This window comes from Arvicola amphibius, chromosome 5, assembly GCF_903992535.2.
Source record: "Arvicola amphibius chromosome 5, mArvAmp1.2, whole genome shotgun sequence".
Taxonomy (NCBI): Eukaryota; Metazoa; Chordata; class Mammalia; order Rodentia; family Cricetidae; genus Arvicola; species Arvicola amphibius.
This window is the reverse complement of record NC_052051.1, coordinates 49,805,263-49,823,555: the sequence shown is the minus strand read 5'-3', so window position 1 is coordinate 49,823,555 and position 18,293 is coordinate 49,805,263. Positions and strand designations below refer to the sequence as shown.

The following is an 18,293-nucleotide window of genomic DNA, read 5'->3' as shown; positions in this document are numbered from 1 at the left end:
CTTTTTTCCCCCAGTGTGTTTTCAGCTGTGTTGTACCATAATCAGTGTGCCATTCTGCTATTCGATCATATGGACATAGTGTATTTTGTTTATCAGTTAGTAGACATTAGGATTACTTCAACATTTTGGCTCTTACAAATAATGCTGTGCTATGATGATGCCCTGTGATTTTCAGGTTTCTTATTTTTTCATCTCAGTTGATCTGGTGACCCTGATCCCTGTAATACCAAAGATGGAGCCTATTTAGAAGACTATGATTTGAAGCCTAAAATCCCATAGTAAATTCCTTCCTTCCTTCCTTCCTTCCTTGCTTTCTATTTTTTGAGACAGGGTTTCTCTGTGTAACACTCCTGGCTGTCCTGAAACTCACTCTGTAGACCAGGCTGGCCTCGAACTCACAGAGATCTGCCTGCCTCTGCCTCCCAAGTGCTGGGATAAAAGATGTGTGCCGCCACCACCACCTGGCTAGTGGAAAGTCTTTTTAAAAAGTATTTATTTCACATGTATGAGTTTTTGGCCTGTGTGTATATATGTGCACAATGGGCATACCTGGTGCCTGTGGAAGTCAGAAGAAGACCCTCTGAACTGAAGTTACAGATGCTTGTGAGCTTCCATGTGGGTGCTGGAAATTGAACCTGGGTCCTCTGGAAGAGCAGCAAGTGCTTTTAATTGCTGTGCTATCCTTCCAGTCTTGGAAAAGCTTTAATGAGAATACTTCTGATACTTTGCCATCAAACATGAAGTTTAATGTTTCTGGTAAATACTTTTTATTCAATTAAAGACATTTCTTTATTTTCCAGCACATTAAGGATTAAAAATGTTTTTTATTAGCATACTTTAATTATAAATAATAGTTTTCTTATGACATTTTCATACACCTACATAATGTATAACTTGATCATGCTCAGCTTCCCTCTGTTACCCTTTGTTGAGCCTTCCTATTCCCACTCTGTTCCCACTATAGCACTATTGTATGTACACCCAGACGTCTGTCTTCCTGGTAGGTCAGTACGGTCATCCACAGGGTCCATAGCTGAGTAAGAAGACTGTCAATGTCTCCCCCAGCAGCTTGCATAGCACCCACTGGTGCTGGCACCATCAAAGCTAATCAACAAGGAGAAGGTTTTCAGGTCACTTCTGTCTTGATCTTTCTATGCCCTGCACCAGGGCGTACGATGTCTTCAGCAATAGGGTCTTATTCTGCAGTTCTGATGGGGAACAAACAGAAGCTGTAGAAGCCTGTGTTGCTTGGAGGTCTCAGGGGCCTCTCTAACCGCCAGCTCCTAGGGAGTTAACCGGCTCCTGGCAATGGAATTGTCACTCAGTAAACCTATGGTTTCTGGGAGTAGTTTTGTCCACTCATGTAGGTACTTAAAAAAATTTTATTACTAATTATGTAATCACATAGTCATTGGCTTCATTAGGACTTATTGGAAGCATTGAAGGCAGTGGTAATTTAGTGTTTCATTGGGTGATGTTAGTGCTGTGTTCCTGCTCTGCTCCACTTTCCCAGATGACTCTAACTTAGGCCAGTGTGATGGAACACTAACTCCCCCGCCCCATCCTCTCTTGCCTCTCTCTTTCCTTCAGCCTTTCTTTCCTTATTGTTTTCTCCCATCTCTACTTCTGTCATAGGTAAAGTTTGATATTTCGTGTTCTCTAGCTATAGTGAAAATTACTTCTTGTGAAGTTTTATGTGTTCTTGTTCTAGAGGTGTAGAGAGAATCAGATTCAAGTAGTCATCTTGTCTACATTCACCTTATGTTCTAGTTAATGTTTATTTTTAATTTTTAATTTTTGCTTTGTCCATGCTGGGGACCAAACCCTTTCATATATTGAGCCAAACCCCCAAACCCAGCGCCTGCTGCTCTCCAGGGAGAGTGAATGGTAGAGGAGCCCGAGACTGGTTCCTGCCGGGGTCTCTGTTGTAATCCAGAGCTGCTGTGGATGAGTGGACCTGAGTATCACACGAATAACCAAATACGGGACCTTGTTTGTACCAACCAGTGGGAACAGGATTTAAACTCTCCCAAACCTATTATTGACTTTGAGAACTTGGACCAGAGGTTATGAATGTATGAGACAGATAGCAGCGGACACTGAGTTACTGAGTCACAGTGTTGTGGAGACAGAAGGCATGCAGGTGCAGAGATGAGGAGGTTCACCGAGGTGAAGGGCCTGCAGAAGAGGTGATGGTATCTTTGGAGGATGAGAGAATGAATGGGTCAGGAAGAGTAAGCGCCAAACACACCAATGGAAACAGAATTTCTGGCTACTTTCAAATTTTCAGGAGTCTTGAGTCTCTTCCAACAGTGATATCTGCATGACTCTACTCTCTGTCATTGTGATATTTCTTTTAACTCTTGGAACGTGTGTGTGTGTGTGTGTGTGTGTGTGTGTGTGTGTGTGCATGTGCATACACATGTATGTATTTCTGTTTCTTACAACAAATTAGTTTCTAATAGCAATCATTCAGCTTTTGAATATGATAATCCCTAGTAAATGTTTATTGTACTACTCAAAGATTTGGGATGATTTGACAATGATGAGTGAATGAATTAACTATAAGAAGTTTGGATCTGAGTGGTACCCAAGAGGAATGTTTAGCTTAAATTCTCCAGTTTTAGAGAACAGGAAAATTATTTGCTAAACTTTTACAGTAGTTACAGACTCCACTAGACTAGAACTCTGACTCCTGTTACCCACTCTAACTATCAATGCCTGTACTGGGCTGAGGGTGTAGCTCCTGGGACTCAAGCTTACTTTGGTCCACAGGATGTAACTTTATTTGGACTTGATTCTTTGTCGATCTTAGAAAGAAAACCAAAGAGGTACAGCTCTGAAGGGAGAATGCCTGTGACAACTGGGGCAGAAATTGGAGGAATGTGACTATAAGCCAAGAACACTAAGGCCCAAGAGCTACCACCAGAGGGAAGAGACTGGAAGGCTTGTGCAGGCTTCATAGGCTGTGGCCCTGCTGACCCAGATTTCAAGCTGCTTCTTTACTATAAAAATGTTCTTTCAGCTGGGCAGTGGTGGCACACACCTTTAATCCCAGCACTTGGGGGCAGCAGAGGCAGACAAATCTCTGTGAGTTCAAAGCCAGCCTGGTCTATAGAGCAAGTTCCAGGACAGCCAGGGCTATACGGAGAAACCCTGTCTTGATACCTCCCCTCCCCCAAAATGTTCTTCCTTCATTATCATTGGAAAAAATATGGTTAGATTCTTCATAATGAAAGGAAAAAGGGTTTTCTATTAGCTACATCAATTTGACCTTTGATGTTCTGCAGTGTGTGTGTGTGTGTGTGTGTGTGTTGCTTGTAATGCTAAGGGGTTGACTCTTGCGTCACACATGCTGTGTATACCCTGTTGCTGCAGCACTTCTGCCCTGCATGGGTTTCTAATATATGATGTCTTGAGATATTCCACTCTTGTTTTTCAGATTGTTGAAACTAAAGGAGATGTTTAACTCTAAGTTTGGGTCCACACCGAAGTTTTATGTTCGAGCCCCAGGAAGAGTCAACATAATAGGTATTTTTAATTTCTTCTTTTGATTTTTCCCCTCTTCTGGTGGTCTGGATTTCCAGGTTTATTAGGTATATTTGTATTTTGTTTTTGTTTCTTCAGGGAGATTCTTTGTAATTTCTTATATTTTAGTGTTGAGTAGTAGATTTTAGCAATTTTGTATCAAGTCTGTCTTCATAAATACATACGATGGATATAGCTTTAGATTGTACACCAACTCATTCTTTTGTGTTTAATATAACAAATATTTTCTTATGTTTCTGAAGAGGTTGTAATTATTATCTTAATGTCTTTATAATAGCCTACTAAGATGGTGCTTTGTAATTTACTTAATTACAAAATTTTCTTTTATTGTACATAAAGTTATTTCCAGTTTTTCACTATTGTGGAGTACTTTGAATGTTCTCCCCAGTGGGAAAAAGAAGTAGGTATAAAGAATGTAACCTCTTAGAACACTTAAATTCTCATTTTTTTCTTTTCAATTTCTTACATATGATTGCACAGTAAACTTCATAGAAATTTGTATTACTAGTAAAATTTTTGTAGACTGCCATGTTTTTCATCTTTTAGGAAACTTTGAACTAAAATTACACACACACATACACACACACACACACACACACACACACACACACACATTTTCTACCAAAATAAGTCTTATACCTTTATGTAGTATGTACTTCATAGAAAGAAGGCAGAGAAAGCCATGGTCTTGAAAACTTTTCACTAGCTAGTGTAAGGTAGGTGGTTTTGAGGTAGGTTTAAAGCTTTGTTGGGTGGAATTCGCAGAGGATGACATGGAACTGGGAATTTGACAGTATGGGCAGGTGAGCTGGTGAGGCAATAAAGTCTGGCATCTGCTGGGTGGCAAAGGAAAGAAGGGAAGAAGGGCTTACAGAATGGAGAAGAGGAGGTGATGGGAATTAGGCAACTATTGGATGCAGAGTCATGGGGGAAGATGGCCAAGGGGGAGGAGGGCTTGGGCTTTGGACCAGGTTGTTTATCTGGATGTCATCAAGGTTACTGTGGGACTGGGATGGAGAGGGGGCTGCAGACAGTCTCTGAGCTCTTTAGTGCCTTACAGGGTCACAGAGGGAGAATAGTGAGGAGGAAATGTGGTGGAGCCTCAGAAGAACAGAACAGGAAAGGGCCTGGAAGGCAGGGCAGAAGACGTCGGCTCCTCCTTGCTAGAGAATCCACAGAAGCAGTGTCCTCGGAGAACAGCCAAGCTCCCTTTCTGTGGGGTGGGGTTTTCCTAACAAAGACTTCTTATTTCCTGATTCAGTGAAGTGTGTGGGGTGTAATTCCAGGATTATTGAAACAGGGCTGGAGACAAAATGAATCTCAGTCTCTGCTAAAAGCACAAGTGTAAGTTTTGTTGACATATCGAGGAGATAATAATAGATTTGTTATCCTTCATTCCCTCTACAACCCTCACCCAAGGTGGGTGATTTCCTTCTTCTTTTATACATTTTGAGAAAGGAACCCTTTTTCAAAGCAGCAGGCTGCCACCCATGCCTTCTAGCAGATTGGGTGCCCTATCCATGTATTCAAATACATGTTTTTCACTTGATTCATTATTGTCATCCTCTTGATAATTGGATAAAAATACAACTTTGTAAATGAATTCTTCACCTATCATTGTTAATCCATAAAAGGCCCGTATTATCTCATTCTAAAGTGAATATCAGTGCAGAAGCAAAAATCTGTCTGCCAAGAGAATATCTGGAATAAAAATAGAATGTGCAGTTGAATTGTCATCTGTTAATTTCATGTTTCCTCACTAGTTATTATCTGCCAAAGAAACAATGAGATATATAAGTCTATACCAGGAAAATAAATAGCTTTGCATCTACTGTGAGATGTTAATCAGCTCGATGCTTTATAGTCACATGACATAAATTTGGAAAATGATGTAAATTAGAAAGTGGTGGAGACCACGTGTTGCCACCTCAGGCCACGTTAGTGTCTATGGTTCTTGTTACGAACAGAGTCCACACTGACGTTTGTGGGCTGTGCTGCTGCTGGGGCCTGTGTCGATGCCCATGGCCCATATTTCCACTGAAGAGATGTTCATGGCCTGTGCTGCCACCGAAATCCATGTTGATGTCTGAGGGCCATGTTGGAGCCATAGACCATGTTGAAGTCTGGGGCTTGTGCTGCTGCCAAGGGCCATGATGGTGTCTGTGGTCCTTTCTGTGGCTGGAGGCGGTGTGCGTGTCTGTGGTCTATGCTCCCACTGGAGGCCATGTTGATGTCTGTGTTGCCTCTGAAGGCCATGGGGATGTCAGTGGTCTGTGCTACCACCTGAAGCCATGTGGATGTCTATGGCCCATGTTGTGGTCAGAGACTATGTGGAAGCCCATGAACCCTGCTGCTGCTGATTATGAAGGGCAGGGAGGCGTCCTTTGCAGTGGTATTGGTGACTGCAGACTCACAGTTGAGAATGAGACACAGAAGGCTTCTGTGACAACCTTCCTCTCCTCTACAGACTCACCCCCCCCCCAAGAAAACCAGTCTAGACAGGAAGTCACTGAAGAGAACTCTTAAAAATTGTGATAGAGATGCTGAGGTGTATGTAGCTCTTTATAGTTGATGCCCTCTGATGGGAGTAGGGGTGGAGAAGGACTCAGTTTTCTTTAAGGGGCTGGCCACAAATTGGACATGGTATGTTTTTGTTTTCTTTTTCTTTTTCTCTTGTTTTGTTTTGGGGTGGTCACAAGCCTGGGGGAGTGGGCCTTGGAGGACTGGAAGTGAATGTGATTAGGATGCATTATGTGAAATTTCCGAATAATCAACAAAAGTATGTTAAAAAGAAAAGAAAACAAAACAAATTAGAAAGTGGAAAAACAAGCTTAAGATAAAAAAGAAGCCTCCAAATTAACCAAAACTAATTACTTATGACTAACAGAAGTAGCCTTAAAGTGTTTGGCAAAAAGAAAATTGAGTATCGATCTCCCCATAGTATTTCACTTTTTATTAAAACGTGGCCATGTTTTTCTTGTACGTTAACTGTCTGTGCAAGAATCATAGCTTTCACCTGTAAGGGGATAAGAGTTTATTCTGGAACCAATTATGAATGACCGTGACTTGGGAACATGGATACAGTTTACTCCAACCTCATGTTCCAACATGGAACAGCCTCATGAGGTTTTATATTACCAGAAAAGGAAACCACACGTCAAGACACGTTTCAGATACATCGGTGGAAGCATCAGGCAGGCGGGTTACAGCAAGGTGGAGAATTCTCAGTTCTTGCCTGTCGATGCTACCTGCTGGGTACGATTGGCCTTTGGTTGGTGAAAGTTAGGGGGTCTGCCCATGTATCTGAAGGATTGGCCTAGTAGCTACAAGGATGCTTGGTCACATGGAGCAGTGTATAACAGATGGCGTCTAAGGAGGCTAAAGATGCGTGAGTTTCTACTCAGGCAATCAGCCTTGAAGCTCCAGTAAAGCTGTGGTTCTCTCCAGCAACTTGTGTTCATATAGCTAGAGTGAGCTTCTTTTATTTCATATGCTAGCGATGGTAAAACCTGCTTTCTTTTTTGTCTAGGAGAGCACATTGATTACTGTGGATACTCTGTTCTTCCCATGGCTGTGGAACAAGACATGCTAATAGCTGTGGAACCTGTGAAAACACACACTCTCCAACTGGCCAATACAAACCCCTTGTATCCGTGAGTAATTAGGATTGGTGTTAGGTAGGGAGTGTGTGTGTGTGTGTGTGTGTGTGTGTGTGTGTGTGTGTAAGCATGCAGTAATGTATCTGAATGCAGATAGACTCTAGAAAATATTGGATTCCAACTAAATCATATACTTTATTGATATTTTCTGCCTGGCATTTATCAGTATTCCAGGTAACTACTAAATGTTTATCTATTGTGTTCTTTTACACACTTACTGAGGAAGTGTTTACTAGCCAGCAAGATGGCTCAGGGGTGTTGGAGTGCTTTTACCTGAAATTGATCTTCAGAAACCCACACGACAGAACTGAGTCTTGCAGGCTATTCTCTGATTTCTACATTTGTGGCATGATACATACATGCCCACACTCTTTCTCACACATACATCGTAAATGAATGAATGAGTGTAAAAATGTAAGCATTTACTGAAGAATTGTCGTGTATTAGATATTGTCTCAAGTATTGAGCTATACAGACATGAAAATAATTTTTTTCCCAGAAAGTATTGATTATCTACTGAGGTAACTGTCTCAATAAAGTCAAGTGTTGCTATCTGTCCTTCGTTACTATGGCACTGTCTACTCTCTTGTCAATGAGGCCTACCAGGCTGTGCAGTCAATGCTTACTTACCTATGTCTCTCATTAATGCTGTATTTTCAGTTTCCTTCAAATTTTTAGTCTCAGCGTAAGACAGTATGATATGTAATAGATGTTTCTACAACATATGCTTTGTCAACTTTAAGCGTTTAATTTTCTAAAGTGTGAAGAAATCAGTTATGGTACAAGGGAGCCACCACTGAGGGAGCAGGCCAGAGCCAGAGACCTCTACGAGATGGGGCATGAATCAGCGACCTCAGAGGTAGCAGCCCTGAGCCAGCGACCTCTGCTGGAGCAGTCCCAAGACACAACTTTAGCAGAAGCACCCCCAAGAAAGCAGCCTCATTGGGAACAGGCCCAAACAACCCCTGGTGTTGCAGAGCAACCTCAGGGAGCACTCAGCGACATCTAGGAACACCGAGTGACCTCTGGGGTGACTGGGACCATGGCCCTGACTGCACCATAAGCAACAATCATCTAAGCCTTGGATCCCCTGGCACATGGAAGATTGATCACCAGAGACACAGGCAGCCCCAACTACACTAATCAGAGGAAAAGGTGGGTAGACAAGGTAAGAACACACTCAACACCACAAAGAGCAACATGACACCAATAAAAACTAGTAACCCTACAACAGCAAGGCTTGAACAACCAAATATAGATGAAGCAGAAGAAAATGACCTAAAAATAACTTTAGGGGAATGTTTGAGTCTCTTAAAGAGGAAATGAAAAATCTCTTCAAAGAAATGGAGAAAAACACAAATAAAAAATTGGAAGATATCAACAAATCCCTTAAAGAAAACCAAGAAAAAGCAATCAAACAGGTGAAAGAAATGATTAAAGACTTGAAAACCAAAATAGAGACAATAAAGAAAATAAACCGAGGGAATTATAGAAAAGGAAATTATGAGAAAATGATCAGGAACCACAAATGCAAACATAAACAGCAGAATACAAGAGATGGAAGAGAGACTCTCAAGCGCTGAAGATACAATAGAGGAAATAGACTCCTTGGTCAAAGAAAAAATGAAATATGGGACACCATGAAAAGGCCAAACCTAAGAATATTAGATATAGAAGAAGGAAAAGAACTCCAGCTAAAAGGCATATAAAATATATTTAATAAAATCATAGAAGAAAACTTTCCAAATCTAAAGAAAGATATGCATATGAAGATACAAGAAGCTTACAGAATACCAAATAGATTGGATCAAAAACAAAAGCCTTCTTGCCACATAATAATCAAAGCACTAAACATACTGAATAAAGATAGAATATTAAGAGCTGCAAAGGAAAAAGACCAAGTAACATATAGAGGCAGACCTATCAGAGTTACACCTGATTTCTCAAAGGAAACAATGAAAGCCAGAAGGTCCTGGTCAAGTGTTGTACAGACATTAAGAGACCACGGATGCCAGCCCAGACTACTATACCCAGTAAAACTTTCAATCACCATAGACAGACAAAACAAGATATTCCATGACGGAACCAGATTTAACCAATACCTAGCCCCAAACCCAGCCCTACACAAAGTACTAGAAGGAAAACTCCAACCCAAGGAAGTTGGTTACATAAACAAAAACACAGACAATTGATGATCTCACAGCAGCAAATTCCAAAGAAGGGAAAAACACACACAGTAATATCACCACCAACAAAAACTAAGTTAACAGGAAATAGCAATCACTGTTCATTAATATCCCTTAATATAAATGGACTCAACTCACCTATTAAAAAGACACAGGCTAACAGATTGGATACGAAAACAAAATCCATCCTTCTTCTGCATATAAGAAACACACATCAATCTCAAAGACAAACATCTCTTCAGAGTAAAGGGTTGGGAAAAAATTTCCAATCAAATGGACCTAAGAAACAAGCTGGTGTAGTTATCCTAATATCTAACAAAGTAGTCTTCACACTAAAATCAATCAAAAGAGATAAAGAAGGACATTTTGTATTGGTGACAGGAAAAATCCATCAAGAGGAAATCTCAGTACTGAACATCTATGCCCCAAATACAAGGGCAACTCATATGTAAAAGAAGCACTTCTAAAGCTTTAACCACACATTATGCCCTACATACTAATAGTGGGAGACTTCAGTACTTCCCTCTCACTACTGGACAGGTCTGTCAGACCGAAAATCAACAGAGAAATAAAGGAATTAACTGATGTTATGGCTCAAATGGACTTAACAGGTATCTATAGAATATTTCATCCAAACATAAAAGAATATACCTTCTCAGCACCTCATGGAACCTTCTCAAAAACTGACCACATACTAGGTAACAAAGCAAACCTCAACAGGTAGAAAAAAATTTGAATAACCTCATGTATCTTATTGAATCACCATGGCTTAAAATTAGAATTCAACAGCAACACCAATTACAGAAACACATGGAAATTAAACAATGCTCACCTGAAGCGTCAATGGGTCAAGGAAGAAATTAAAGACTTCCTAAAATTCAATGAAAATGACCACACAACATACTCAAATTTATGGGACACAATGAAAACAGTGTTAAGAAGAAAGTTTATAGCACTAAATGCCTACATAAAGAAGCTGGAAAAATCCCACACTAGTGAGTTAATAGAACATTTGAAAAGTCTAGAACAAAAAGAAGCAAACTCATCCAGGAGGATTAGATGGCAGGAAATAATCAAATTGAAAGCTGAAATCAACAAAATAGAATCAAAGAAAACAATAAAAGGATCAATGAGACAAAGAGTTGGTTCTTCAAGAAAATCAACAAAATAGACATTTATCCAAACTAACCAAAAGGCTGAGAGAATGTCCAAATTAACAAAATCAGAAATGAAAAGGGTGACATTACAACAGACACGGAGGAAATCCAGAGAATCATTAGGTTATATTTCGAAAACCTGTACTCCACAAAATTGGAAAACTTGAAATGGACAGCTTTCTGGATAAATATCACTTACCAAAATTAAATCAAGACCAGATAAGCAAATTAAGTAGACCTATAACTGTTAAAGAAATAGAAACAGTCATTAAAAGTCTCCCAACCAGAAAAAAAAAAAAAAAAAAAAAGCCCAGGGCCAGATGGTGTCAGTACAGAATTCTACAAGATTTTCAAAGAATAGCTAATTCCAATACTCCTCAAATTCTTCCATACAATAGAAACAGAAGGAACATTGCCAAACACTTTTTATGAGGCTACAATTACCCTGATACCCAAACCACAGAAAGACATTACTAAGAAAGAGAATTGCAGACCAATTTCATTCATGAACTTTGATGAAAAATACTCAAAATACTGGCAAACCAAATTCAAGAACACATCAGAAAAATCATTCACCATAATCAAGTTGGCTTCATCCCAGAGATGCAGGGATGGTTCAACCTATGAATATTTGTCAATGTAATCCACCATATAAACAAACTGAAAAAAAATCACATGATCCCATTGGATGCTGAAAAAGCCTTCGACAAAATCCAACATCCCTTCATGATAAAGGTCTTGGAGATAGCAGGGATACAAGGAACATACCTAAACATAATAAAGGCAATATACAGGAAGCCAACAGCCAACATCAAACTAAATGGAAAGAAACTCCCAGCAATTCCACTGAAATCAGGAACAAGATGAGGTTGTTCACTCTCTCCATATCTATTCAATATAGTTCTTGAGGTCCTCGCTAGAGCAATAAGACACCAAAAGGAGATCAAGGGGATACAAATCAGAAAAGAAGAAGTCAAACTCTTACTGTTTGCTGATGATATGATAGTTTACATAAGTGACCCCCCAAATTCTACCAAAAACTTCCTCAACTCATAAACCTTTTCAATAATGTAGCAGGATACAAGATTAACTGAAAAAGAAATCAACCCTCTTTTACACAGATGATAAGTGGGCTGAGAAAGAAATCAGAGAAACATCGCCCTTCACAATAGCCCTGAATAGCATAAAGTATCTCAGAGAAACTCTAATCAAACAAGTGGAAGACCTGTATGACAAGAAATTTAAATCTTTTCGGAAAGAAATTGAAGAAGACACCAGGAAATGTAAAGATCTCCTCTGCTCTTGGGTAGGTAGAATTAACATAGTAAAAATGGCAATCTTACCAAAAGCAATCTACATGTTCAGTGCAATGTTCCATCAAAATCCCAGCAACATTCTTCACAGACTTCAAAAGAACCATATTCAACTTCATATGGAAAAGCAAAAAAAAAAAAAAAAAAAAAAACCAGAATAGCTAAAACAATCCTGTACAATAAAAGAACTTCTGGAGGCATCACAATCCCTGACTTCAAACTCTAGTACAGCTACAGTACTGAAAACAGCCTGGTATTGGCATAAAAACAGACAGGAGGACCAATGGAACCGAATCAAAGACCCAAGTATCAATCCACACACCTATGCACCCCCAATTTTTGATAAAGAAACAAAAAATATAAAATGGAAAAAAGAAAGCATATTCAACAAATGGTGCTGGCATAACTGGATGTCAACATGTAGAAGAATGAAAATAGATCCATATCTATCACCATGCACAAAACTCAAGTCCAAATGGATTAAGGACCTCAACATAAAGCCAACCACACTGAACCTCATAGAAAAGAAAGTGGGAAGTACTCTTGAATGCATTGGCGCAGGAGATCACTTCGTAAGTATAACTCCAATAACACAGACATTGAGAGAAACAATTAATGGGAACTTTGAAAACTGAGAAACTTCTTTCTGTAAAGCAAAGGACATGGTCAACAAGACAAAATGGCAGCCTACAGAGTGGGAGAAGATCTTCACCAATCCCACATTGGATAGAGGGCTGATCTCCAAAATATACAAAGAACTCAAGGAATTGGTCATCAAAAGAGCATATAATCTAATAAAAACATGGTACAGACCTAAACAGAGAACTCTCAACAGAGGAATCTAAAATGGCTGAAAACACTGAAGGAAATGCTCAACATCCTTAGTCATCAAAGAAATGCAAATTAAAACAACTCTGAGATTTCATCTTACACCTGTAAGAATGGCCAAGATCAAAACCACTGATGACAACTTATGCTGGAGAAGATGTGGGTTAAAAGGAACACTCCTGCATTGCTGGTGGGAGTGCAAACTGGTTCAGCCCATTTGGATATCAGTGTTGTGATTTCTCAGAAAATAAGGAAGCAATCTGCCTCAAGACCCAGCAATACCGCTCACTGTTGGGCATATACCCAAAGGATGCTCAAATATACCACAAGGACATGTGCTCAACTATGTTCATAGCAGCATTGTTTGTCATAGGCAGAACCTGGAAACAACCTAAATTTCCCTCTACCGAAGAATGGATAAGGAAAATGTGGTACATTTACACAATGGAGTACTACACAGCATTAAAAAAACAATGATATCTTGAAATTTGTGGGCAAATGGATGGATCTAACATTATCATATTGAATGAGGTAACCCAAACCCAGAAAGACAAATATCAAATGTACTCACTCATAAGTGGCTTATTAAATATCTGTCCAGTCTTCATGGTCAACTTTAGACATATGGTGGATTACTATGGTGGATTTTTCCAATGCTGAGCCAGCTTTGCTTTTTCTGCATAAGCTTTAATTATACTGTCTGGTGCCACCTAGCAGTATTTTGGTCAATGATGACTTATGTATAGGATGTGTAGAATGGTGGCCCCGTGAGAATATATGGGGACAAGAAACTACTGCTGCTTATAATATTTGCATTTTAAGCAGAAATTACTACAAAAGAGTCAAAAGTTTTAAAAATTAAAATGTTTATAAATAGAATAAGTTCTAGTAAGGCAATGTTCATCTAAGAAAGAACTTTTGAGACCAATTTGATGTCATTTGTGTGTGTGTGTGTGTTTATAAGACCCAGAGTCATGTGCAGTTATAGTCTTGGCCTTCACACTCTTCCACTCGCCACTGCCCTCTGTCCTGCATGTCCCCTTGTGTTACGCTCCATAACTCAGTGTGTTAGCTCAGTTGTTTACACTTACGTGTATTGAACTCTTTATGTTTGGATAGGTTTCGGGTACACAAATATTATCCCTGGGTTACAGTCAGCTACAGTGTTCAGCATTGGCATAGTCACTGTTGTGTTGCTGTGAAGAGACACCATGCCTGAGGCAATTGTATAAAGGAAAGTATTTACCTGCAGCCTTGACTGTGTTTCAGAGGGTTAATCCATTATCTTCATGGGCAGGAACATGGGGACACGCAAGCAGGGACCAGGGGTGGGGGGTGGGGGGGAGAAAGACAGGACTTAGCATGGGATTTTGACACCTCAAAGCCACCCCTAGCGACACACCTCCTCCAAGGTCACATATTCTAACAAGGCCACACCTCCTAATCCTTTCAGACAGTTCATCAACTGGGGACTAAACATGCAAATGTATGAAACTGTGGGGGCCATTTTCATTCAAACCACCAGAAGCATAATAGTTTGCTATGTAGGTTTGTATTGGTGAATATTCCAAATATATATGTGTTTAGTAGGCTAAACATTCTACTTTTGTGTAAGAACTTTATATTCTATATCATTTGTACAATGACAAAATTGGCTAATGATATGTTTCTTACACTATATCCCTGTTACTAAATGAGAATGATTATATTATGTATTTGATTTGCAAATTACAGGAGATAGAGTTGTCACATGTGGTCCTTCTGTTTCTAAATATCTTAGTTATTGTGAGCAACTTGACAGTGAACATGGGGATAGTAGATGTTTCTCTTAGATACTGACTTCATTTCCCTTGGGTGTGTATACCAAGCAGAAGGATTCCTGGAGCATATGCTGGTTCTGATTTTAATTTTTTGTAGAAACACCATATTGTTTTCCATAATGGTTGAGCCAAATAGCATTCCTACTGACAGTACAGAAGTGTTCATTTTCTCAAGACTCTGCCAACACTTATTTTACTCACACCATATGCCATTACTGTAAGATTTATACTTCTCGGAGGCATCATCTTATCCTGTGTATGTGTGTGTGTGCATCTTATGTTACTGCATCGGGATTTATGTGTTTGGTGTTATTTTGCTTTTTTTTGCAGCTATATTCTTCTTGGATGTTGTAGAGGTGAATGTGTAGTGTAGAAAATAATTCCTCGGCCCAGGAGCTCTTCGTGTTTTTCCGAGTGGGATATTAATGGGAGAGCAACCACAGGTGCTTGCCATTACTGTCATACAATGCCTATAGCATAGTATACTCAAATTTTAATTAATGTGGCTAGAAGATACTTGAAAGCAGTCCTGCAAGGGAATTTTAAAGCTATAAGTGCATATATTAAAGTCAGAGAAGGGCCAGTGAGATGTTTTAGTGGGAAAAATGAAGTACTATCAAACCTGAGAGCCTGAGGTCAATCTCCCATGTGTTGGAGGGTGAGAACTGGCTCCCACTACCTGTGGAACACAGGTAGTACACATGGTATGGTATGTGGACACACACACACAAATGTGTGTGTGTGTATAAATAAATAAAATAGAAAAGAGCCTGATCTCAAATAGTTAACTTAATTTCCTCTAGGGCCTTGGAAGAATAAGAACAAGCCAAATCAAAACTCAGTAGATTGAAAGAAATAGGATCAATGCAGAAATTAATGAAATGGAAATTTAAAAACACAATGAATTAATGAAATGAAGAGTTCTTTGCAAAGGTGGACAAGACCAATAAACTGTTAGCCAAACCAGCCATAAGAACGAGAGCAAAGGGCAAAATGGATAAAGTAAGAGATGAAAAGGGAGGCATTCAATAGACACCTATGAAATTCAGTACATTATTGTAACATACTTTAGAGCTCTTTTAGTCTATGATATTGAAACATATGAAAGAAATGAGTGAATTCTAGATGCATATAATCTAAACAAATTAAAACGATAAAATCAACAGCTTGTAGAGAACAAACAATGAGATTCAAGTAGCAGCTAAAAGCAAAACAAACCCAGAAAAACCTCAATTAAGCAAAAACATTTTCAGTTTAATTAAAGTCCAAGTTTTGGTAAGGCCTGTTGCTGAAGAGACTACACACTTTGGTCATAAGACATGAAGAAATAACATTGATTCTGACCAAGGAACTTATCCCCTGTTGACTAACCTTCACAGTAGTAGGAGCTAATGTAGGGTAAGAGGGGCAGCCAAAGAAACTCACTCTGGCTCTGAACTCAGGGCCAGAGAAAGAAACACACCCTGGCTCTAAGACCTGAGCCAGTGAAAGAAACACTTTGTCCCCTAAACTCAGAACCAAAGAAATGTGCCCTGACCCTGAAACCAGTGCCAAAGAAACACACTTTGTCCCTGTAATCAGAGTCAGTGAAAGAAATGTGCCCTAGCCCTGGAATTAGAGCCAATAGGCTAAAAAGGACCATGAAAGAAACATAGTTTGTCCCTGAAATCAGAGCCATCTCTGCCCCTGACCAACTAAACTAACCAGTCCCTGAGCAGGGAAAACTAACCAATCCTGGAGCAGAAAAACTCCCTGGGAAAACTCTGCCCTTAAGAAGCCTTATATAAGCCCCTCTGCCTGTTCAGTTGTGGGCAGACCTTCATCACCCTGGCCGAGGCCGCCACTCTTCTGAACTCCTTTCCAGATAAAACACTTTCTCAGAGTCTTGAGTGAAGATCATCATTCGCCAGCGCAGAATAGAAAGAAGAATCTGGCTGGGATGTCCCTCGGGACTGAGCAGAGCAACCTTGCTGAGACGTTCATCTGGTTCATAAGAGCCAGATGTTGGGGAGGACGAGTGAAACGGTATTTCCTGGCACGATAGGACTGCTACAATCCGGAGCACACAGCAGCTGCACTTGCTGGCTTACGGTGAAGTCAACATCCTAGCATGGACTGGAGAGAAGCTATGGATAGCTGTTGGTTTCCCGGGGAAGAAAAGCCAATTTTAAAAAAGAATATGGCCCTTGATAGGTTGACTATGCTCCGTGGATGGCCCCACACCGATGAATAAATGCGAAGCACAAACTGGACTTGACGGGTTATTAAAAAAACAGAGGACATAAAATTGGCTGGGACTGGGGACTTGGAGGTAGATCCGGGAGAAGTTTTGGAGATATGTGGGGACGTGAATATGGTCAAAATACATTGTATGAAATTCTCAAGGAATTAATAAAAATATCATTAGCAGTTCCAGCCTACAAGTTTTTGCCACTGAACTCTACCAGACTTTTAAAGAAGAGCCAGTATGGATGCTTTATAAACTATTCCAGAGAATAGAAAATGACGGAAGAAGACACCGCAGTGTTGGGGAAGGCATGTGTAGAGTAGAGGCGGGAGGAGAGGACGCTAGGCTTTTGGAGTAATTCAGAGAAGCAGTGGCTTTCTAACGGGAAGCTGCTATTTTCTTCTTCCAGTTAATCTGGTGGTGGTAATGAGGTAATACTTCACATCTGTGCAAATAGTCTTGTTTTTATTAAACCCTCACTCGCTAAGCATCCATTGATGGAACCATTATCATGGAATTTACATGCAATGCTTTAAAATTTCCATTATTTCTTTTATATTGGATAATTGGCATTATACTTTATTCATTATTAGAGTGGAGAGAGAGAGAGAGAGAGAGAGAGAGAGAGAGAGAGAGAGAGAGAGAGAGAGAGAGAGAGACATGTGTGGCATGCATCTCTATAGCACACATGTGGAAGTCAGAGGATATGTAGAACCAATTCTGTCTTTCTTTATGTGGGTTCTAGGGATGCAGTTGTTAGGGTTATATGACAGGTACCTATCCACTGAGCCTTTCCACCAGGCCTGACAGGGTTATATGACAACTACCTATCCACTGAGCCTTCCCACTGGGCCTGACAGGATTATATGACAACTACCTATCCACTGAGCCTTCCCACTGGGCTGCCTGACAGGATTATATGACAAAAACCTATCCACTGAGCCTTTCCACTGGGCCTGACAGGATTATATGACAACTACCTATCCACTGAGCTATTCCACTGGGCCTGACAGGATTATATGACAACTACCTATCCACTGAGCTATTCCACTGGGCCTGTCAGGATTATATGACAACTACCTATCCACTGAGCTATTCCTGGGCCTGTCAGGATTATATGACAGCTACCTATCCACTGAGCCTTCCCACTGGGCCTGACAGGGTTATATGACAACTACATATCCATTGAGCCTTCCCACTGGGCCTGACAGAATTATATGACAAAAACCTATTCACTGAGCTATTCCACTGGGCTGCCTGACAGGATTATATGACAACTACCTATCCACTGAGCCTTCCCACTGGGCCTGACAGGGTTATATGACAACTACCTATCCACTGAGCCTTTCCACTGGGCCTGACAGTGTTATATGACAGCTACCTATCCACTGAGCTTTTCCACTGGGCCTGACAGGGTTATATGACAACTACCTATCCATTGAGCCTTCCTGCTGGGCTGCCTGACAGGATTATATGACAACAACTCATCCACTGAGCCTGCCGACTAGGCCTGACAGGATTATATGACAGGTACCTATCCACTGAGCCTTCCCA

General features: G+C 40.2%; 1 protein-coding gene across 2 annotated transcripts in view; it reads left to right on the top strand.

The window, feature by feature from the left end:
* Galk2 (galactokinase 2) overlaps positions 1-18,293 on the top strand; it is a 119,330-nt gene that overhangs the window by 10,812 nt on the left and 90,225 nt on the right. For both annotated transcript variants that reach the window (XM_038329976.1, XM_038329975.1), the window contains exons 2-3: positions 3,443-3,531; positions 7,079-7,202. In XM_038329976.1, the coding sequence (XP_038185904.1) occupies positions 3,443-3,531; positions 7,079-7,202 (213 nt within the window). The remainder of the gene's footprint in view (positions 1-3,442; positions 3,532-7,078; positions 7,203-18,293) is intronic.